At 45.5% G+C, this 21715-nt stretch overlaps 5 protein-coding genes across 10 annotated transcripts; 1 reads left to right on the top strand and 4 right to left on the bottom strand.

Annotated features, from left to right (window-relative positions):
* Positions 1 to 1985: 1985 nt before the first annotated feature.
* On the bottom strand, positions 1986 to 3937 carry LOC128272696 (alpha-(1,3)-fucosyltransferase C). Its single transcript, XM_053010598.1, has 2 exons — positions 3180 to 3937; positions 1986 to 3118 (listed from the first exon to the last, which is right to left on the bottom strand). Exons 1-2 carry the CDS (start codon positions 3935 to 3937, stop codon positions 2677 to 2679), a joined length of 1200 nt encoding a protein of 399 aa, XP_052866558.1. The 3' UTR covers positions 1986 to 2676.
* Positions 3938 to 4815: 878 nt separating this feature from the next.
* LOC128271249 (glyoxalase domain-containing protein 4) lies at positions 4816 to 8251 on the bottom strand. Of its 3 annotated transcripts, XR_008269213.1 has the most exons (5): positions 7772 to 8251; positions 7653 to 7702; positions 6817 to 7576; positions 5493 to 6758; positions 4816 to 5363 (listed from the first exon to the last, which is right to left on the bottom strand). XR_008269213.1 is itself a non-coding variant. In XM_053008705.1 (3 exons), the coding sequence occupies exons 1-3, from the start codon at positions 7859 to 7861 to the stop codon at positions 6853 to 6855; spliced, it is 864 nt and encodes a 287-aa protein (XP_052864665.1). In that variant the 5' UTR covers positions 7862 to 8251; the 3' UTR covers positions 4816 to 6852. The 3 variants fall into 3 exon arrangements, 1 of the variants encoding a protein (XP_052864665.1); XR_008269212.1 differs by having other exon boundaries at positions 5493 to 7576; XM_053008705.1 differs by having other exon boundaries at positions 4816 to 7576.
* Positions 8252 to 8677: 426 nt separating this feature from the next.
* LOC128271410 (insulin-like growth factor-binding protein complex acid labile subunit) lies at positions 8678 to 10411 on the bottom strand. Its single transcript, XM_053008930.1, has 3 exons — positions 9495 to 10411; positions 9261 to 9430; positions 8678 to 9187 (listed from the first exon to the last, which is right to left on the bottom strand). Exons 1-3 carry the CDS (start codon positions 10348 to 10350, stop codon positions 8687 to 8689), a joined length of 1527 nt encoding a protein of 508 aa, XP_052864890.1. The 5' UTR covers positions 10351 to 10411; the 3' UTR covers positions 8678 to 8686.
* A 462-nt stretch (positions 10412 to 10873) lies between these two features.
* LOC128271440 (32 kDa beta-galactoside-binding lectin lec-3-like) lies at positions 10874 to 12572 on the bottom strand. Its single transcript, XM_053008979.1, has 5 exons — positions 12432 to 12572; positions 12191 to 12369; positions 11862 to 12110; positions 11618 to 11780; positions 10874 to 11516 (listed from the first exon to the last, which is right to left on the bottom strand). The coding sequence occupies exons 1-5, from the start codon at positions 12521 to 12523 to the stop codon at positions 11228 to 11230; spliced, it is 972 nt and encodes a 323-aa protein (XP_052864939.1). The 5' UTR covers positions 12524 to 12572; the 3' UTR covers positions 10874 to 11227.
* On the top strand, positions 11109 to 14478 carry LOC128271411 (inhibin beta chain). 4 transcript variants are annotated; one of them, XM_053008968.1, is made up of 3 exons: positions 11109 to 11386; positions 13039 to 13307; positions 13419 to 14478. In XM_053008968.1, exons 2-3 carry the CDS (start codon positions 13044 to 13046, stop codon positions 14304 to 14306), a joined length of 1152 nt encoding a protein of 383 aa, XP_052864928.1. In that variant the 5' UTR covers positions 11109 to 11386; positions 13039 to 13043; the 3' UTR covers positions 14307 to 14478. The 4 variants fall into 4 exon arrangements, with proteins under 4 accessions (XP_052864928.1, XP_052864920.1, XP_052864912.1 ...); XM_053008960.1 differs by having other exon boundaries at positions 12872 to 13307; XM_053008952.1 differs by having other exon boundaries at positions 12829 to 13307.
* Positions 14479 to 21715: the final 7237 nt, after the last annotated feature.

Here is a 21715-nt window from a genome sequence, read left to right as displayed (position 1 = left end):
GTTTCAAGAAGATATGCGATGTCTAACTGTCACGAACACGGAGCAACGGAGCTTCATTGTTCAGATGCAAATAAGTATCCTGTTCAAGAATATCCCTTCACAGTGACCAAATTTTGCGATTCTTTTCCCCCTAACTAACTGTGCTAAACGTAAAATAATTGGAGGCGGTAGTGCGGAATTTACGTATACCTTTCTTTCCTTCGCCACCTCCCCGTTTTAATAAGTATAAGTCGTTTTATTGCAACCGCTCTAGTTTCTTATGTGCACGACACAGCACCAGATTCTCTTGCTGGCGCAGGGCATACACAACCCGCACACAATTCTAAGTAGCACATTTTCTTACTGTTGGCTGATTTTTTTCCAAAAGTTTCTCTATCCTTCTATCTTCTTGCTTTTTCTCTTAGGTAGCGTTTTCTTCCAGCTCAGTCGTAAGTCGTCTTTCAAATAGGTATCAATTTGTCTTACTTACGTCTCCTCTAGAACAGTAGAGCATGAAAACGGTTTTCCACTCTCGGTGCAGATTGCGAAAGCTCTGACTACGAAGATAACACTTTTGCTAGCCCCGGTCTTCGTCGGAAAGCCCTTTACACGTTAGGCTAGGGGATGCTTATGCATTACCTCACTTGGTCATTGTTTTCTCATCCACACACTTTCTCTCACTCTTTCTCTCTCTCTCTCTCTCTCCAGGTGCACGCGTAGTTCAAAGCGTCGGTTGATATTCACTTTTTCGGTCGATCACAATTGATATTCGAGATATTTTCGTGTGGATTGAAGGAGGATTGATAAGGCGATGGCTGGCGCTCGTAAGCGATCTGGATCGCCGCTACTGTGATGGCTCCGATTTGATGCCCGCTCTCACGTGTTCACCCCCGGAAAATAGCACATCCTTCTAAGAAATCAATTTCGGAAGCCCCAACCAGTTGTGGGAAACTCGTTTCATTCCCGAATCTGGTGAATGCTTCCGGTTAACGTTACACAGTTAGCACAAATCGCTGGCTTCCCGTCGCAAAAGCGCATCAAGCAAGAACTGAGCGATTGAGCAGTGACGAGCACGAAGCCAGCCTCGAAACGGTCCCCATTGCTGTGTCGTGTGTTCGGCAATCAGGAACCACTGGACTGTTTCGCCGCGCAGAATCGCGCTCATGTGCCGACAACGATGACGTCGAGCGAGACGTTCCCATCACACGCAATTCGCCAACTTGCAAGCATTGTCCGAACACATGCTTGTCGTTACACAGGCTGGCATGCTTCCAGTATTACCAGCCAGACAAGGATGCTGCGTGCCCGGAACATGCTGGAAAGTATCTTCTTTTATAATGTCGGGGAGTCGAAGAATTCCCCGACAGGGAAGTCGATATAATGTAAGCCAGCAGCTCCGGTGAACCTTCGTTCGCATCGTCTATCGAGTATTCATATCGATTCGAGCGAAAAAAATGCCCCTGGAAGCCATGTTTTTGACGCCTGCGCAGCGTTAAACCTTTGGGGTGGCAGTTGATGTTTACGCTCTGGAATCGACCGAAAATAACCAGCAGTTGCATAACTAGCAACCGCAGACCTCAATCCGCTTGTAAACCGTCTGTGCAACCCTTCTGATACGATTACGAAGCAGGTGCGCGCATGCGACTACCTTGCTGTCGCGGGTTCTCGCAACGAGGTACACTTTGACCACTGAGTAAAATGTGCCTATTTGATGATAGCAAAAACGATTTTGAAGAGAAAGCATACCTCTCAAAATACTGGAATATTTGTAATTTTATCTCACGAACATCGTATTAGTTAAAGAAATGGTGATTTAATTGGCATTTTTATTTAATTCTTTTGAAGCTGTTGTTGGAACGCGAGTTACATTCAACAACAGTGTTCTTGGCACGTTGCCATTTGCATTATTCCATCATAGATCACATATGAAATCAGAACCATATTAATTATTCAACTTTGATAATTTTATTTATTCTAATCAAACTAAAGTTAGTTGCTCCCTAGTATCGCCGCACCTTGTGTACAGAAAGTCTGAGACATAAATAGAGTTGATGACTAACATCCATCACCGTGGCGTTATATTCGTGATGGCGAAGGCAGTTCACATTCTTAATTACTATTTAGCTCTGCAATGGGTAGGTAGCCGGCTCCTATAGAATGATACTGTAGGCTATTCTTCCCTTCTTCTTCTTCTTTTTCTTCTTCTTCTTCTTCTTCTTCTTATCTGGCTACAACCGGTTTACTTTTATTTGTGCAGTTCAGCCGAACGGTTCATTACGATTGGTGTTTGATTCAAGTGTATTAGTTTGTTCAAGCTCAAGTTGATCTACGATCTACCTACGTATCTTAATACGTTCCAATTAATTTAACGTATCTTATTCCCTGTTCACGTATTTTTTATGTTAATCTTATGCAAAAACCGCATAATAAAATGTCGTAAGGAGAGTGACGTAAATGCACTTGCACCTTATTGCGCTACCTTACTCGTAAAATGTTCCACTATTCCATACTATTCCACAAAACCACTATGGTTTTCATTTGCACCTAGTTCAGTGGCGGGCACGCATCCCTCGATAAATGAATAATTTTAAAGAATTATAAATTAAATTAGAATTTAATAGATTAATTAAATAGAATTATGTGTCACGATCGAAATCGGTTTAGCTCATCGTAACCATCGAACGTGCATCTGAATACTTAGAAGCGTATCCTCGGCTCTGCTGAGCAGACATCATCGTACCACCAAGATTTAATGTCACGATAGTATTGCACCTTTTGACGCGTGCTAACACTGTGTAATCTGCTACACAACTCACAAAAAGCGGCGTTGGAACCGTCGACTGCGTATTGGTCTTTCCACCAGAAGTATTTGACATACTCATGCGGATTATCCATCAGGAAGAGTAGATAGTCCACTAGTTCTTCGACGGACGTGTAATTTTGAGCATCGATGTATGATCCTGGAGGTACGAATCGCCTATAATCAGCTCCTCCGTACACTATCGGCACAACATAGTGTTCTAAAGCATTGTACAACTTCTCGGTGACGTAATCGACACAAAGTGAGTTTTCAAACGACAGGTAAAACCAGTACACACTATCCAGCATCTGGTTGCACTCCGGGTTACCACGGATACATCTACGACAAGAAGTGTTACTCATTAGAAAAGCGAAGACTCCAGAAACAAGCAAATACCAACTTCTTAGTACCGCAGCTCCCGTACACATCGACATCCAGTCCGGTTGATTGCAGCTTTCGTACCAATTCATCGCGTCTGGAGAGCGCCCCACAGTGCGATACAAATTGGGCGGCCATCTTTCGCTTCTTAGAAACCATATCTAGCAAGGTATCGTTAGCATACGTCTCGAAACCGTAACGCCAGATCGGCTGCAGCGCCGGACTCACTACCTCGCCACTCTCTAAATCGATTATGTTCTGGTAATTAAACAACACATCTGAGTCCAGCCTATACGTCATGGTCCAATTGAAAAAGTTATCGTCCAACGCAAGCATATGTTTCGTGTGAGCCGGTGACTCCATGATCGCGGCCACATACACCTGTCGTGTACCACGTATATCCGGCAGAGGACCATCCCAAGGTGTAGCGACGTGAAACACCAGCGCGTCGTACTCAGTGATAGGCGTAATCAGTTGATGATAGGACGTCAACACACAGTTCGTCACAGGGCAGTGTTTCGTTCGAAAGTAGTCCGGACCGAGCGTTTCTGCCGGTAGGCCCCAATAGGATTCTTTGAAGAAATTCGTGTAGAGCAAAATGTAGCGTGGCCGCTCGATCAGCGCCTTATTTTCCTCGAGAAACTGAGCCCTCGCCAAATTGTGATCGTCCAGCACTTTGTAGCTGCTTAACGCCGTTTTGAAACATTTTTGGTAGATCACAAAATAGAAAACTACAACAAACACTGCACCCGCGAGCATCAGCTTGTACCGAGGACGCATTTTCACACCGCACCGCGTTGTGGCGGATTCGCCGGTACAATGAGCAACCACCACTATCGGCACAGAATCACACAAGCAACACGTAAGGTTACCAACGGAGTACTGGATCACCTCACCCGGTGATGGCGATAAAACGCGTGATTGCCGAAACCTGAAGCCGGTAACCGTCAATACCAACGGGTTCAGTCTTTATCATTTCCACACTGGTAAACTGTTTTTTCTGTGCTGGTGCTGTCCATACCAATACTCGCGCCACGATATTGACATCGAGCAGCATTTTAAGCGATAAGGAATCCCTTTTTCCAGTCGATTGATAGTTCGGCGTGCGTACTTAAGTTTATTTGCTCCGTTTTTTCTGTTGACTTATAGATAAGTTGTGCTGAGTGTATACACTGTTGTTGTTGTTATTATCGTTAGAGAGATTTTCAGCATCTACTTTGAGGCGCTTCTTTCTCCTCTTCATACGTAAAGTGATGAACAGCAGAGAATAAGCGATTGCTCGCCCAAAAGGTGCGAAACACCTATACGTATACATACTTGTGCAACAACATTTAGCTATTAATCGTCAGTTGACTAATATTGTTGGGAACGCGACGTCCCTGAACCTGGTCAATCTACTTTAATCGCGGGGTCCCGGTTCAATCGCTCATCCCGGTTTTAGAGGGTTGCATGGTTAAGTTGATAACCTTCGAGCCCCTTGGTCTCACCTTGGTCGAGCCAAATCAACCATGGCTGAGGCTCTATAAGTCTATGCCCCCACGGATAATACAGACGCAAGGCACACTAGAAGCGCCTACCTTGGAGTCACAGAGTAACGGGGTTGTGAGCCGTAATCAAGTAAAGCACCCAACCGCGTACCATACCCCGCTTGAGTGTTAACAAACGTTTCAATTTATTCCTTCCTTTTGACACCAAGCTTACCAACATATCGTATCCAGTATAAAGCCGTTTCACATTTGATAATAACGAAATATTTCTTTCAAAAAATTTTTTGCAATGTTGAATAGATTTATTTGTTAAATTGAATCGCACTAGGAGCACGGTTATCTAACCCCATTGCTAATCTCGACCTCTGTTACTGTCGCATTCACTCTGCCTTTTTTACCTTAATATTTTTTACCTCCACTACTCCTTCTACCTTTACTTTTTTGAATTACTCTTGTTGATTTCACAGAAAACGTTCAAAAACATCCTGAAGATTCGCTACTAACTGGGGCTGATTCATGTCCTTTCCCAACCGCACTATCACCGCAGCCGCACCCGGTCTCTCCTATCGTCGACTCTTGTAAAGCGCCAACCCTGGCTCCCTCTGTTACTGATGTTATATTCCGATTGCTCGAGCTGGTGTTGCAACTGCAAGTGCAACCAGAATCGCATGGACGGCAGCCACAGCTGCGTTTGCTCATCATGCGCAAACACGGGCAGTCTGAAGGATTGTTTGAGTTGAAGGGCAGAACAGGGAGTTGTAGATTCATAAGATGAGAAAGATACAGGAAAACAGTGATGGCCAATTTGCTACCACAAATTCAAATGATAGAACTGCATCAATTCTCACCTTTACCGCATGTTCTACATGGCATCTTGAATGGTATTTGATTGACGAAGGATGGTCAAGGCACACAGGACACTAGGACAGGGCGCCTAATATCTGAAGGCAACCTTTCTTTCGTTCTCCTTTTTCTATTCACAAGCTTAACCCTGCAAATTGCCAGAAAACTCAGCACGGCAACGTTTCTTCCCGAGTTCGAAGCAGACGAAACCGACACACAACCCAGACTGCGTAGACTGCAGAAAGTTAAGTAACCGATAAAAGGTCGTCTGCAACAGACAGAAACAAACGCACGGCACGGACTAAGTGCACGCAATGCAATACCAGTGCAACACAATGTGCATTCCCTACGCTGCTTCGGTGGACGGCTTAAAACTGGCTCGTCGGATTTCGGATCGGCAGACTTTTTTAAAGAATCAAACAAAAAGATAAAAAAAGACACCAAAGGGCGCCAGAGATCAACTGACGATCGCTCAACAGTGCGTTGCCGAAGGCAAACGCGCAAAGTGTTTTCAGAGTGCAGCAAAAAAAACCTGCACCTCACATTGCTAGACAATCGCAGCTGACTAATGGGCTCGGTAATCGCAGCACTATGATTTAATTAGTGCTGCAGTGGTCAATGAATATCTTTATGGTTTTTTTGAACCGCTTGCATCTACCTACTAAGACGTCAGCCAATGACAACGATTTACTGATAGAATACTACACTTCAGAATTCTACTGTGCTATGCTCATTATACTGTTTGCTGCAAAGGTCATTGCAAAGGCCATTATCTGACCATTTAATTATTAGATGAAGTATTCGTCATTTGTAATATGGACTGGACCGTTAGCCTCAAGCCCTTAGCCCTACATTGAAAAGACCACGACCAATAAAATGACATTGTCATTGCCTACGATTAACAAGACGACTTTGATGACCATTGTATGTGTTATGATTTTTTTCTGTCTTACCAGCTTAGAAGCCATTAAATGACAATTATAAAAACAACATTTATAGAAAATGATAATGGAATATTAATATTATGATCTTTAAACTGTTGGTTTGGCCCGAAAATAGAGTGGTCGTCGTTGTCAGAAAGGCGGAGGGTTGGTGCGGGACCAACAAGCCCAGCCGTAAAATCACAACGTTACGTTAGTAAGCACCTGTGATTAACTTTGTCTCTGTTACACCAGCGGTCACTAACGGGTCATTTAATTATCAGATTAAGTATTCGTTGCTGTGTTAGTGTTTTGTTTTTCACTCCGTAGTCCCAGGCTACATTGAAATGTCTACGACCGATAAAATGACAATGTATTCACGAAATTTAACATGGGATAATATACTCACCGATTGACTACAACATAATATTAAGCACATTGATGTTCACTTTTTTTCTTGGAATGGATCTTTCTGGATGTAGCGGTTGATAGCGGCATCGCTGGCCGGATCAACAGCAGAAAGGGCGGTGAAACCTTCCTCGTCGACGAAGCAGATCTCGTGCCCATCCGGATCGGCGAGAATGACGACCCGCACGGATGCTTTGCCCGGCGTGTCGAGCGTGATTAGTGGCGTTAGGATAGTTCCGTTTGCACCCCGGATCAGCTCTTCGATCTTTGGCTGCGCATCGTACAACACAGCAAAAGCGATACGGCCATACGCCTCAGCCCGTTTCAGCGGCTCCGTAATCCGCAGCAGTTCCAGAACGAACTTTCCCTTGTCGTATGATAGTTGAGCCCGTTCACTGTCGCGTGCCCCGAGATGCTCCATTCCCAACAAATCTACCCAGTATCGCAACGAGCGATCAATGTCGATGACGTTCAAGGCAACGCGTTGCACCGGATCAGTGTCCGTTGCTGGTATCTCGGGCACGACAAAGAACTGGTAGCCATCCGGAGAGGTGAGCACTGATCGACCGTTTTCTTCTCGAACTGGGTAACCCTTGGCCCGCGCACGTCCCAGTATATCCGCCGACTTGATCGTGATGCCAGCAAAGTCATTTCCCAGGGTGTACTCCATTACTCCGTAGTTGTACGTCAGCTCGATCACGAAGTGCGACGCTTCCGGTCCATAGCCAACCATAGTTTTGCTCCAACGATTGTCGTACGGCCTAAGGAAAGCAGAAGGTGGCAGGTAGAGCAGGTGAGAATAGATTCAAACAGACATTCCTTTACTTTTACACGTACCCGTTACAGGCGGCGTCGCAACCTTTCGTAAATTCCTCATGTCGCAAAACCTATGAAACCCAGAAGCAAACAATATATAATTATATGCCTCACACTGACTCCGTCTAATTTTTGCTAACCTGCATGCCAAGCACTTCCCGGAAAAACTGAATGTTTTTGGCACGATTTCCGATCTTAAACACATAATGCAGCGCTCGGGCAGATATCATCTTATCAAGCGGATTTTTAAAGAGTTATTCTTTGATTTGCACTGGAAAACTGTATCGTTCCTAAGTTGGCGATTTAAGTGGCTGGCGCAGATCACTAATAGATTGGTGATTTATGAATTTGTTTGAATGTATTGTTTTGTTTATCGATGCGGATGTTTATTTTGTTTGGTACATAAAAGATAAGCAACAGCGAAAGATAGGCTTTTGTTACTGTTAGCTTCTTTCTGATGTTGAAAGAAAATAGGACACCCGTTAAGCTTCACTGTCGATCGCAAACTGTTTGGGGTCCGTATATCACTGCACGATCACTATGCGCCAGACCTGCGTGATTATCATTAGGCAATTATTAATTACGAAAGCAACGAGAAACGAGCACTTCACAGCAACAGATAATGGCTACCACTGCGGGGGTAAAAAAGCAAACTATCTCATTACTGGTGTATGTAGCCGTAAGGTTTAACCATCGGGTCGCACCGCCTGTAGAGAACCCTGCACACGAGATGCGCTGAGGCGACACTCACACATGTTCGCAACGGGAATCAACTGCTGTCAACTTTTTTTTGAAATAGCTTGCAGCACGTTATAGCTGATGATTTAAAAAAATAAAAAGGAAACATTCACATAAACCTGCCATGAACTTGTTGCGATATAATTGATGTTTCGTTTATTTTTTAAATAATCTACTTTCGAGACAGGATGTAAGCCTGCAGCGAGTTTGGGTGTTTAGCCAATGTAGGACGAATGCGTAAATGATTAGTTTTTTACAGTAATTCTTTCAATATGATTATCTAGCACCTATGGCTCGAAAATTCCAAACTCTTTTATTTAAACCTTGTAAGCTGTAGATAATGTACTGTCGCGAACTGATGTATACCGTACAGGAGATGTAAATCCAAGTCCATTGTTGCTCAGCCTACGTTTCAAACACACAACTAGCAGTCCTATGATAACTCCCAATCCTAACACAATGCCCACCGATAATAAGGATAAAAATATAGCTCTCGGTCTCAGGAACGCCGGCTTCTCGTAAGTGAAACCTTTCTGGTATTCGTTGAGAGGCACATCGCACACATCGAGGTACGACAGCTCCGATATGTGTAACGATGTCAGCAGGTAGGGCATCTCGCAGCGCGCATCTTCGTCCGTGTCCGAAAGCTGGTCGTAGGCGAACAAATTGAGCACACCCTGGAGATCGCAATCACAGTGCCAGGTATTGCCTTGTAAGAGCAACTTTTCCAGATTCTTCGCATAACGGCCGGTTCCTGTACGATCAACGGCATCCGGTGGTAGTATCAAGTGCTTTAAATTCGAATTCGATAAATCCAGCTGCAATGATGGAATCAAGAAGTTTTCTGAATTCGAGCTTTTTGCTACATTTCACTATCGTAAGTGTCATTACTTCTTGCAGTTCAGAAACATGTTGAAAAATTTGCATATCAAATTTGTCTAAGGCTGTAGTGTTGCGGCAAATAAGGGTTCTTAGGTTGTTCGCATTTTTAAACGAGTCCACGTCGATGCTTCCCAACCACGGCATGCTGCTGACATTGAGATGTCGAAGATGGGGCAAAGCTGTTCCAAATATTTTGACCAATAAGTTATCAATCAACGATATCGAAAGGAGTATGCTACTTACGTTTCTCAATGCTAAATTCAACAAAAGGATTTTCACCGATCTGCAGCGATACTAGCGATATTGTTCGGAAGACAGCCTCTGGTATTCGGAGAAACTGATTTCCCTGCAACTTTAGCTCATGTAGTGTATTCATTTCGGCGAATACGTGATCGTCAACTGCCGTCAGCCTTTGATAGGACAAATCCAGCATCTCTAGATGCACCAGCATCGCTATGGCCTGTCCCGTTACACCGGACAACTCATTAATTGGATTGTGGGAAAGCGTCAACTGTCGCAAACCAGTGATATGTTTGAATGTATCCCTTGCCAAGCTCGTTATGTTGTTGTGTCCCAAATCCAGCTCGTCCAGTGGTAGCGGCGTGATGGATTCACCGTCAAATTGCCCACGGAAAACATCCGCGTGCAGTGAATCACCGTTGAGCCGGTTCCAGCTAAGATCGACGCGCAATATATTGGGAGTTTCGAGAAACAGGCCAGCAGCCAGTACTTCTAGTAGGCAATGGCGGCAGCTGAAAACCACCGCACTTTTTGTACCCGGTAGTTGTTCCAACCGCACGATTCCGTTGCCGGATAGGGAGAACACAATTTCACGCTCCGGATCGGCTGTGTCGAAAAGCTCCGGCCACTCGGCTAACATGTTCTGAAGGTTGCGACGCGCACAGTCGAGCAAATCGTAGCTCAGTACGTTCGACGTTTTGTTAGCCTTTATACAGCTGCATTTGTCGCATATGTTGCTACTATCTTCAAACGCAGGATGACTAATTTGTGCAAAAATTTCTCCCGATAGTACGACAACTATTACAACCTGCCACAGAGTGAATACGTAGGGATGTGTTCCCCATTTACTTATGGCCATTTTGTTAGTTTCACACAATACTTTACAAGATATTGAAAACCCACGAAATGATCTCTTGCATTCTGTTTGGTTACTGTTGGTACCTTCGCTACGGAGCCTCGTTGCCTTGCCTGTGAGGGACAGTTCGGTACGAAGATTGCTTATCTTGCTTCACTTATCGCATGCTTATCGATAGGCAGGTGGTGTCCATGTATGTGATTCATTTCATTGGTAGGTTTTACTCATCGTGTTTTCGGGACATATTATCATCTATTTGCTCATGGAATAAATTTCGACGAACATCTAGAAGTTCTTTAATCTAAAACGATACGTATTTGTGGTAGGGCTATAGGTATTTGCGATATATTCTAAATCTAATGATTAGTAGACGCAGAGCTTCAATATTCCAATAACAATTCGACTCATCATCGTTTTTTAAATGGACCTAAGGCTATCTACCTAAAATACCACACATGATAGGTCCACATCCTCCATCGTTGTCCAAAAAATAATAATACAATTTATGAACATTTTATTTCAGCAATTTATTTTTAAATAAATTTTAGAATTTACTATTTCGAAATAGAAAAACATGAATACGGTCATAAATGCATGTAACATTTATAACACATTTAAATTATTGCACTAATAATTGTTTGTAACACATCAACCAAACAGCCTATTATCTTCACCAACTCAATGTAATCAACCTTTGCAAATTTGGGCGGCTCGGTAGAAAGGCACGGCTCCCGTGATGTCTCTGTAAAATAAGGTCCTTGTGAATGTGCACCGCTAAAATATTTAAATGTTACTGCGCATGCTCTCGGCACCCGTCTAACGAATGCAGACGGGTGACACACATTTTCCAGTGAACTTCGCCAGACGGATGGTCCACCAGTTATTCGAACACGTCGGCGTATGGATCGGAGAACTGCTCGTAGCCAGTACAGTCCGATGTGCCACTATAGTGATGGTCCACGGCGGTCACCTCTAACTGCAACCCGTTGGTGCACTGTATACGAAACCCGTTGAGCACGTCTAGCTGACGTGGAGTCTTGTACGTGTACGCTTCGAAGTGACTACCGTTGATGGCGAATTTGAACTCCTGCTCCGTGAAACCGATGGCAAGCTTGAACTGCTGGTCGATAATAAATGGGAAGCCCCCGGAACGTTCTTCTTGGCGGAAACTAGGTGGAAGGAAGGTCAAAAGAGACACAAAAATCCAAAAGTCAGCCCAAGCGGTGTTGGATCCAACTAGGGGTTGCGAAAATTACTACGCCGTACTTACTCTAGCGCCTCGGTGGCGTGTGAATTTCGAACAACAACATAATGAGGATCGAAGCGGGGATTGAAGTGCAATGCCTGCTTTTTGCTTCCATTTTCGTGGAACTTAATGATAAATCCCCCGCGCGGGTTGCCATACGGGACCGCCGTCAGTATGGTAACATGTCCTGGTGAGAGGTATACGAGTTGTAGGCAACGTTACAATCCGATCCAATCAACACAATACTAATTTTGTTTTTGAGTTTTACCTGGTAAAAAGGGCTTAGGAACGTCGTTGGAGAAATAGGTCGTATCGTCGGACACCTGAATTGCCGGAAAGGGAAACGGAAACGATTGACGGTGGTCCACGGCCAACACTTGATGTACGTCCTGTGTTATCGTCACGACTTTGATATCGCTCAGTTTTCCCTTTATTGCGAAAGAACCAATGTGTGTGTTGGCTAATGCAATATGGTGCTTCTCGTCGCCAACCAGCACAAAGATCGAAAATGTGTGGCCTATGCAAACCAGAAATGGATATTTTCAAGCTCTAACATTCACTAAAATTGCATGTCGCAGACAGCTGGTTCGTGCTTACCGGAATTCAACGACTGCAGTGCTGTGCGCGACTCTTCAGTGTTCGTCTGTTCAGCATCTTGCACCCAGCGGCCAGCGATTTTTGCCTTCCAAACCATGCGCTTCTCCTCGAAGCGCAATGATAGTTGCAGCGGTATGTCACCGTCAATCGATTTTTCAGCTTGAAAATTGATGTCGACCCTGAAAGGCGAAATGCCTTCGTTCACCAATCAAAACGAAAAAAGTAAGTGTAAGCCCTTTACCTTTCCGCATCGTCGAGCGATTTGACACAAATATGGAAAATGTTGCCAACGTTGACCGGACTGGACAATGTTCCGGCGAAGGTGGTCAACATGACGATGCTCTGCTGTGGCTGCACGGTATGACTCGCCGAGTGACTCGCTACGTACCGCAAGCAAGTAGGGTTTGTTTGTCTTATCTTTCAAACTAGCCAGTTACTTATCTCTAACGATATCTAGGGCCAGCGAACCAACACTCGCAAAACGATTCCGGAAGTGTTGATGGTACAAGTTCGATTTAAACCGTTGCTTTTTTTATTTAGAGATGGGCGTCGTTCGTTCTTTCATATGAGCAAGTATTATATTAACCAAATTCATCTGAATATTGTCATTCTAATATAATTACTTTTACCATGAATAGCCCATGGCCCAGCTTTCATATTACATATATTAATCCTATGTAGTGATACTTAGCGAAAAGCGTGGAAATGGTATTCAAATGCTCCGTGATGTGATATGTCTGTCTGGCAATCTATAACCATTTTGGTTTGCAACCCAATTGACTACCTGTACCTTATGATTTTGTATTCCCCCTTAATGATCCCTTAATGGTAATGTATCGGCAATCTAGGCGGAATGGTTTTCGGGCATCAGTTTTTTACATTTCCTTCGTTGAACTCGATTCCGTCGTCGATGGACAGTACAATGCGTGTGTACAATGCCACGCTGTGGATTCGCTTGGAGCTGAAGAAGAAAACAAAAACGAAGGCAAATAAGGGAAGCACCAGCTCTAACCCGGACAGCCACTGGAACATTCACGGTGGTAATAAGGTGCTAATTCTATGGGTGTTTCGCATCATCAATAGTTCGAAGCCAACGGAAACGATGAGCAAGGAGGAGGTATGAATAGAAGAGACTTTCGAGACATTGAAATTTCAGACCGAAAAGTTAATATTGCTTGTGCGGGCTATGCTCCTATCGTTCATTTCGCTGCACGGGTTTCGTGAAAAGGAATTTTCCAAACACACCGAGATGATAGCCAAGCACACGATTCCGTTGGATTCGGGTCTTGGGTGGCAGCAGATCGATCTGACCGGTGCCGTACGTCAGTGGCACGGTGAGAAGCGCAATAACAGCCTAAAATTGTTTGTCGACTGCTCCGGGTGCGGTAACAGGATCCACTTGTATATCTTCGAACACGCGGCACACCACCACGGGAGCCGAAAAAAGACATTCTTGATGAAAGACGGGACAGCTACCGAAGGATCGGTTGCTACGCTTGTCGATACGCTTAAGTATCGCAAAAACCAGGAGCGGAAAGGATCACCGTACGGCGAAGTCGCAGATGACGACTACAATCGGCCACATCTTTTCGTGAGCTTGGCCACGTCTCAGGTGCGCCGGTTACGCCGTCGGGCGCTGGACTGTACAGGAGCTCCCAATGAGCAGTGCTGCAAACAAAAGTTCTACGTCGACTTCAAAGCTCTGAAGTGGGACGATTGGATTATACGGCCGCACGGGTACTACGCGAACTACTGCAAAGGTAGCTGCCATCTGGCTGACAAGTTTTCGTCCGAGTACCACTACGTCATTGATCAATACCGGCGCCAGGGCAGCAATGGAGCCAGCAGTTCGGGGCTAGGTAAAGGCCACCACATGGGGAACATTGCCGGCAGTGACGGTATGGCCGGAATCGGTGCACCAATCGGTGGCAGTGGCGTCGGAAGTAGCGGAGGTAGTGGACGACGTAGCGACGGTGGATTCGGCTTGGCGGGAATCCATCAGTGTTGTGCACCGGTGAAGTACTCGCCGATGTCCCTCATATTTTATGGCCCCGACGGACGCATCATCAAGCAAGATTTGACTAAAATGATCGTTGAAGAATGTGGGTGCCCCTAAAACGGATGTCATGCTTACACTAAAACTAACTCATTCTAAGAACTCCCGTTGTGTACTTATAAACACAAATTTTGCTTACCGAATATGCATTGCTGCATTTTGAAATAAACGCTTTATCGACATTCCCGCTAACAAATTCGATGATGAATAATGGATAATAAACGTTTGCATAGTTGCTACCTTAACCATACAGTACTGTTTAGTAGTTTCGACCCGACTACAGTGGTTTTCGATCCGTATAGACCCGCCCAATCCACCTGGTGTGAGCAAAATTACCCTACCACCCTACGCTTTATAAAAATTGTTATTACTAGCATTATTTATAATCATTATTTAACATGTTTTTGTCATGGTTTAATAGCAATCAACGTGGTTTTTTTTCGCTCTTGTTGCGCTTTGAAAAGAAGTAGCCGGTAAAGGAAACACAATGCTTAAGAATGTTGTTGTTATTATGATTTGAGAGGTTTGTTTTGAGTTTGAAGGTTCCGAGCAGCGATAACATCTACAAAGCTGCACATGTAACGCACTGCGCGCGCCACCACATTGAGCAAGATTTAAGCTGCTGCGAATTGACAGTTGCAACTCTTGTCTACACTCAACCCGTACATAGAGTATTCGTTCAAGCAGCACTGGGGCCCCAAAATCCGGAGATTCGTAGTACATTCGTAGTACATTCTCACCACGTCACACAACATTTGTTTGGTTGATCATATGCCGGAAAAACTGCCGACGCCAGAGCGCGTTTTATGCGTGTCGAAGTCCGAAAAGATGCGTACACGGTATGCTAGTACTGCAAAGAGCAGCTCTTAACTGTTCGAATCGTTTCGAACAATATCGCATTGAGAAGTGTCAGTTTCGGTGGTTGGAAGTCGTTAACCAAGAAACAAAAACAAATCTTCCACAGCATATTCGAACCCTTTCCCAGACGCGAGTTACGAACAAATACACTCAAGCAATGCACAAACGAATGAAAAAGTAAAGGATAAAATAAAAATAAGCACCCGTCCGTATAGTTCGTGCGTCTTCAACAGCTGCGAATCGTTCGCTTTTAATGACTGAATATGTATGTATGCCTGTGTGTTTGTGTGTGTTTTCTCTCCATTTAAACCCTTTCTACAGAGGGTGAGTAGTGTGCGTGCGTGTGCATCGAGCTGCGGCCTGCGGATGGATCCTGCCGGTGGGATGTGGGTAGCAGGTGGTATAGCGTTTCTTTCTTCTCGTCTCAAGGTGGCTGTACGGGTTGACAGATGAAGCAACAGCAAACTTCATCCCAGCAGGCCATGGCCTCGCCGTGAGAGCGCGAGATGCAGAGAGTGGCCAACAGACGCGAACAGTGCGTGAGCGACCGAGCGAGTGCGTGACCGTGAGCGAGAGCGGTTGAAGCAACCGTGTACGCACCGAGCTGTCAAAATGGCCGTCTACCTGGCAGTAGATGCTGGCTGCCCCTGGACTGTCGTTCGCTGTCGTCCGCTGTCAATTGCCCCGTTTTGTGAGGCCCGAGGCTGAGAGTGAGAGCCAGACGAAGTCGCCAGCAGCAGCAGCAGCAGCACCAATTGGGCATTGACAGTGCATTCTTGCAAACAGTTTGTGTGTGTGCTCAGGCGACGGAGCGCGGAAAAGAGGTCGCAAGCCCAGTGTTAACCCTTTGGAAGTGAAGGCACGGCACGCACGATTCCTGCAACATAAACCTGCTGCCACTCTCTACAGTGCCGTTTGCCCGGTACCCGCCGATGCCCAGCACGAGCCCCGCATCCGTCAAGACAAGGCAAAGGGGTAGAATACGGCAACACCGGACTACAAAAAGCGTACGAAATTACTAGCAACGGAACGCTCGCTCGCAGAAGCGAAATAAAAAAAACCCTGACACATAAACCTGGTCGCATACACGTATTTGTCACAGAACGGCCTCCCGAGCAACGACCGACCCGTCGGTCGGTCGTTTCACACGGTGCGCGGTCCTGCGATTGCTCTGTTACCTAGTGCCTGTGTTTGCGTACGTGAACCAAGAGGTCCCCGAAGGACTGCTTGGCCAGTGCTTGTTAGAAGGGGCCTGCCAATGACCAGCTGCAGCTGTGGCACCCGTTAGCGGGGCAGAGGCGAAACCGAGCTGCGGCGCAGAAGCTGCCCCACCATCCGACCGTACGGAGGAGCCTACGAGTCGGCCAGCCGCCAACCTGTTCCCGGACAGCGCCACGACGCGCTGGCCCGTTCCAACTGGTCCTGTTTCTGGGCGCCCTGGCTTCGCCTTATGTGTGTGACGAGGTCCGTGTTGTGCATCCGTGATCCCCAACGCTTCGTTAGTGAATTGTCGTGAGCGAACTTTATGTTTGCATAGTGAACGTGAAGCTGCACCGTGTTCAATGTCAGAGGTCCGCCAAGTAGCTAAACACAGCGATATCATCGTCAACGCCACAACCATCACCATCAGCTTCAGTATCAATCTCAACGCATCAATTGCAGCAGAAAGCGCAGCAAACAACAAAAACATAGTTCACCACTACCAGCCCTACCAGCACTACTCCACGCGCCACACGGGCCCGCATGGAGTAGAGAGGGAAGAGCAGCAAGACCGGGCGCAAACGCAGAGGCAAACAAACGTGAAACGCAAAATATGTGTCACGGCGCTGCTGCCCTAGCTGCTTCGTCCTTGCCAAAGTTGTCCGTTGTTGTGCTGTGTTGGTGATGGTAGGATAGTGGGAAGACTCCATTGGCCATCGCCCTAGGGCGCAGGAGAAGCGAAGCAGTGCGCGATGCTTGTAGGCAACCACCGTCCAGACCGCTCGCCCCAATACTAGCCTCACGCTCCCCGAGAGACGGTGGTTCGGTGTGTACGTCGAGTTCGTAATCAGGCGAAGGAGGAGAAGCTTCCGTAGAGTCCTTCGCCTGCCATCCCATTGCTTCCCGCTAGCCCGCGCGGGCTCTTCGTTTCATCGAGGATCGACAATCGCCGAAACTTGCCCCCCGTGTGTGTGTGTGTGCGCGCGAGTGTATAGTATTGTGGGGATAGTACTATTGCGAATGAGAAAAAAGGATCCCTAAGTGGAGCGAACGAGAAAGTCACACGGAAAGATATCGCGACCGAAGCCGACCGAAGAAAGAACAAGAGGGACAGAGAGGCAGGGAGGCCGGAGAGAGAGAGAGAGAGGGAGCTATTCGTTATCCATTTTCTCGACGCTTCGTAATCATTTGTGCTTCCCTCCCCGCCCTTGCCCTATTTACTATTGGCAGGGCGTGTGTGTGTGTGTGCGTGTGTGTGTTTTGGGTCCATTTGTGCGTGTAACAAGCCTTGTCACAAGCACAGCAAACATATTGTAACGGAAAACTCATCCCCGCCATCCCCTTTCCCCCAACTCCCAGCCCTCTCACCCATCGTACGACGTTACACTCCGAGGTTCGAAGAAATGAGACAAAAGTTAGTAATGTAAAGTATCCAAATGTACTAGCTTCGGCTGGACATATAGTAAAATTGGAACGATACGGTTAACTATCCAAACTAGCCATCGTCAAATCTGGTTGAATCATAACGATTTCCCCGCCCAGCCCCACTCTGTCCTGATTTTCCGTTTGGGTCGTCCCCAACACGGTTGTTGTTGACAGTTGACGCGCCGTCAACCGGCGGCGGCGAGCCATCTCGAACCTCGAAGGAGCATACCTCACAGCTTCACTTGGTGGTAAAGTTGTAAAGTTGTGCATCGCAGACGGGGGCCACGGCCCCCGGTTGCACCGGAGCAGCGGCAGCGGCAGCGGCGGCAGCAGCAGCGGCAGCAGCAGCAGCAGCAGCAGCAGCTGGAAACGCAAACGAAAGGTCGGATGTCGTTGGAGACGATCCAGCAACCGACCAACACGGTAAGTCCACAGCATGGAACGGGGCCGCACAGGCCGTCACTGACAAGGCAGGGTGACGGTAAACGGCGGACCTATCCCGCTGAGCCGCGAGGAGAAAGTTGAACACATCACGCTGACCCGCACGGCCCACGGTTCACTTTCTTCTTGCGGCATTCTTCTGGTTTTTTAATCTCGTTTTCTGCGTTCGGCGTTTTCTTTGCCGTCCGTAAACGGCGGCCCGACGTTGAGGCAGGTGAAGAAAAACGCTTCGTTCGGGTGCTTTGGACGGATGCTACCCAATGCACCATGCGACCAGAACCGTGCCCTATCGATGGAACCGAGGCACCGGTATTGGCAGCCGGCCTGGGGACAATTGATATGTGCCAGGAGCGGCAAGCCTACCGAGCAGCATTACTATGCGCCAGCTCAGCGCAACACACTCCAAAAGCTTGGACTCTGGCATATTGAGGAAAAATCAGTCAGGGCCAGAACGTCAATCGCAGTCCGGTTGAAATGGTGCACCTTGGAGCTAAAATTAGAACTCATGGCGCAGTTAATATTAGAACTATCTTCCCCATAAACAACACGATCTAGAGTAAGATTCGCATATTCCAATAGAACTCCACCATTCCTGGCCGTTGGCTTCTGGTGGATACACCTAAATATTTCCTTCTTGGCCACTATGCAAGTGGATAAAACTTTGCCTCAAGCCTCAAGCCATAAAGTCCATAAGCCATATCAAATGCTTGCTTTCATTACCCAATGTTCAGTTATCCTGTCACACCACACTTTGCACACCCTAGCACACCCTGTTATTTGCCTAAGGCAACAGGAGAAGCTTCGTGGTTAGAACACCGAGCTGTTCCACCTCACGAATCAGTGAATTCAATGTCCGATTTAAATATAAAGACACAAAAGTTTCACTAAGCGACATGAGATCGTCAATGCATTTGTGGCCTGGACGACCTTCGAACATGAATAGATTGACACCAATGAATGAAACAATTAGGTTAGGTGTTCAAAAATCATTCTTAATGGTTTTTTGAGAAGTAAGCAAACACGGAAAATGCAGAGGCGGTAGTAAGCGCCAATTGTTCACAATGATCACATTGCTGTGATAGAACATTGTGCGTTGTTGCTAACATTAGTAGCATGATTTAGCTTCTAGCTAACGTCTTACTGTTTAGCAACATACCTTGTAGATACATAACATAAGCAGTTTTTCATCAATTATTGGTTGGCTATTATGCCATTTGTGACTGTAACTTCTCTCTCCGGATCCGGAGTGGGCGCGTTGATGATTCACAATTTACAGCCTCTACAGGGTTCGTCAGAATAGCTTTGAGACATCAAAAACAAAGCTTTTTTGTTTACAATAATTTTTTATTGATTCTGATGAAAAATAACTATAAGAAATATCCAAGACCTAGGGAAAAAAAATGTGGTTCGATGTAGCCACCTTTTGCCTTAAATATGGCCTTCAAACTATCAAAACACGAGTTGGACGAATGTGATCTTTCGCAATTTCGGCACATACCGAAAGTTGCACTGCTTTTCTCAGCACGTCCATACTCGCATAGTGTTCTGCTATTTTCGGGGCCCAACTTTGATCTTAATAATGGATCTAATAGCAAAATCCATGTGTCTGATAGAAAAATCCATTTCAGGAATTGAAAATCAATTGTATGGTCGAAATGAAGTGATGCACAAGGTTTTCTATGCATTTCTGGCTTCACTTGAGTTTTTGTAGCGAAATATTTACGTGCACACGTTTCCAAGACAGCTTCCAAGGCATTTTCCCGCTGATGAATCGCTTTGTTTTTAAACGCCAGACGCGATGAAAACGATTGTAGCGCGTCCACCGAAAAAGTCCCACTCAAAGCCCCATCGAAAAATATCCTGTGATGAAAAATTGTTACTGGCTCATTCGAAAGCTAAAATTTCGTATTTTCGGTGGGTCGAACAATCATGATCATTTTGTGAGTTTATGAATTGTTTAACTGAGAAATATTTATCATCAGAGTACACAGTGTAAAATGAGCACTTTCATACAAATGCAACAACTCCTTTACACTTTGCAAGTCGTACTCTTTGCTGTTGAGTAGATTATATGCTTTTGAAAATCATGTAAGCTTGACCTTAAGTTCCTTTTTCAGCACGCGCCGAATGCTTAATTGGAGATTTGCAGTTCGTTGCGCAATTGATTTACGCTATGTCGAGGATTTCATTTGAACCGCAGTTTCACTTTCCGAATCATTTCTCGTGATATTGCAGTTTTAGTTTCGTCCGCTTCCAAAGCGTTTAGCGATACTGCCAATATCAATATAGTGTTTTATGGTACGACACACCAGTGGTCCACACGTGTTTAGGTGACTAATTCAATCGTCGCCGGTTGTAATTTTTCAACCTAAGCAAATGCAATCTCACGGCTTCGTTTGAACTCCATTTTGAGTATTGTGTTTTTAATTAACTGAGTTGCACATGTGTTTGGTCGCTTGTGCTACACTCAACAATTTGACACAGGTTACAATAGTAGTCTAAAAGATATTATTGTTTGAAAAACATTAATTACCAATATTTTTTAATCGTGTGTGTGTGGTGATTCAAGCTCTCTCGGTTGCTGTAGTGTTTGGCAGTAATGAGTTTTCAGTAGGTTCTACATTAACAACTCTAAGCCTCTGCAACAGGCTGACCAATCACGTCGTCCGGCATTTATTGAAAGCGACATTGAACATCGCAAGTCTCGTTGTGGGTCCGGGCCACCTTTTTATTGCCACACATTTCGTGCCATTCTCCTTTGGTTTCGCTTCGTGTTTGCTCATGTGTCTGTCTCACCGGCAAATTGTTGGAAGCTGATGAAACTGTTAAGCGTCGGTACGAAGGTGCAATAAAAAAGTTAATTGATTCACCCACAGTCAAAGGTCGAACAACAAACACGATGCGAAAATTGGAAAAACAATGCAATGAATGAATCATCTTGAGCATTCTACTCATCGATTTCAAAACTTCAGTAAATTGTTGAGAAAAGAATTACGATTCATTGACAACGAACATCGTCGATGAAACGAGGAGAAGGATTTTTACATTACACGAAAATTGAAATATGTTTCCTAGCTGTCTTTTTTTTTGAACTTTGGAATCGTATTTTGTTATCCTCAGAAAAACTAACCAGACCATATTTATTAAATTCACTTAATAGTTAACTTGATAGATTAAGTTAGAACTTAACAAGATTATCTTAATCACTATGTGGCATTTTTTTCACTTCAGTATAGCTTTATCCCGGGCTTACTCGGTTGTGCTTTGGAATCGTTGGTAGCAGATAAAAAAATAAGTCGCTTTACATATAGTGACCCATCGCGGCAGTTAGTCAAGGACACGCGCGTTCCTGACCTTTGCCAATGGGCCATTTCGGTTTGGAAACTAGACAAAAAACGTTTCAAATCCGTGTTTCGTTTTCACGCTCACTAGCCAACGTCAAACCAAAGCGGAAGATTGCAACACACCCTCGTCCGCCACAAGTAACCTACAAGAAAAATTTCCTTCGCCTGTGCTTCGTCTTCGGCTGCAGCGTTGGACTTTAT

Source organism: Anopheles cruzii, chromosome X (genome assembly GCF_943734635.1).
Source record: "Anopheles cruzii chromosome X, idAnoCruzAS_RS32_06, whole genome shotgun sequence".
Lineage (NCBI taxonomy): Eukaryota > Metazoa > Arthropoda > Insecta > Diptera > Culicidae > Anopheles > Anopheles cruzii.
The sequence above is the reverse complement of the archived record's forward strand: the minus strand, read 5'-3'. Positions and strand labels throughout refer to the sequence as shown.

Excerpts from the sequence above, each read along its gene's own strand:
- LOC128271410 (XM_053008930.1), bottom strand. The coding sequence starts at position 10,350 with ATGGCCATAAGTAAATGGGGAACACATCCCTACGTATTCACTCTGTGG. Across the intron at positions 9,431-9,494 it reads TGAATTTAGCATTGAGAAAC|CTTTGCCCCATCTTCGACAT; the intron begins GTAAGTAGCATA and ends TATTTGGAACAG. Across the intron at positions 9,188-9,260 it reads ATGTTTCTGAACTGCAAGAA|CTGGATTTATCGAATTCGAA; the intron begins GTAATGACACTT and ends CCATCATTGCAG.
- LOC128272696 (XM_053010598.1), bottom strand. The coding sequence starts at position 3,937 with ATGCGTCCTCGGTACAAGCTGATGCTCGCGGGTGCAGTGTTTGTTGTA. Across the intron at positions 3,119-3,179 it reads GGGAGCTGCGGTACTAAGAA|ATGTATCCGTGGTAACCCGG; the intron begins GTTGGTATTTGC and ends TTCTTGTCGTAG.
- LOC128271440 (XM_053008979.1), bottom strand. The coding sequence starts at position 12,523 with ATGTTGACCACCTTCGCCGGAACATTGTCCAGTCCGGTCAACGTTGGC. Across the intron at positions 11,781-11,861 it reads TCCTAAGCCCTTTTTACCAG|GACATGTTACCATACTGACG; the intron begins GTAAAACTCAAA and ends ACCTCTCACCAG. Across the intron at positions 11,517-11,617 it reads CACGCCACCGAGGCGCTAGA|TTTCCGCCAAGAAGAACGTT; the intron begins GTAAGTACGGCG and ends CCTTCCACCTAG.
- LOC128271249 (XM_053008705.1), bottom strand. The coding sequence starts at position 7,861 with ATGATATCTGCCCGAGCGCTGCATTATGTGTTTAAGATCGGAAATCGT. Across the intron at positions 7,703-7,771 it reads GGGAAGTGCTTGGCATGCAG|GTTTTGCGACATGAGGAATT; the intron begins GTTAGCAAAAAT and ends TGGGTTTCATAG. Across the intron at positions 7,577-7,652 it reads TGCGACGCCGCCTGTAACGG|GCCGTACGACAATCGTTGGA; the intron begins GTACGTGTAAAA and ends TGCTTTCCTTAG.
- LOC128271411 (XM_053008968.1), top strand. The coding sequence starts at position 13,044 with ATGGTTTTCGGGCATCAGTTTTTTACATTTCCTTCGTTGAACTCGATT. Across the intron at positions 13,308-13,418 it reads AAACGATGAGCAAGGAGGAG|GAATTTTCCAAACACACCGA; the intron begins GTATGAATAGAA and ends TTTCGTGAAAAG.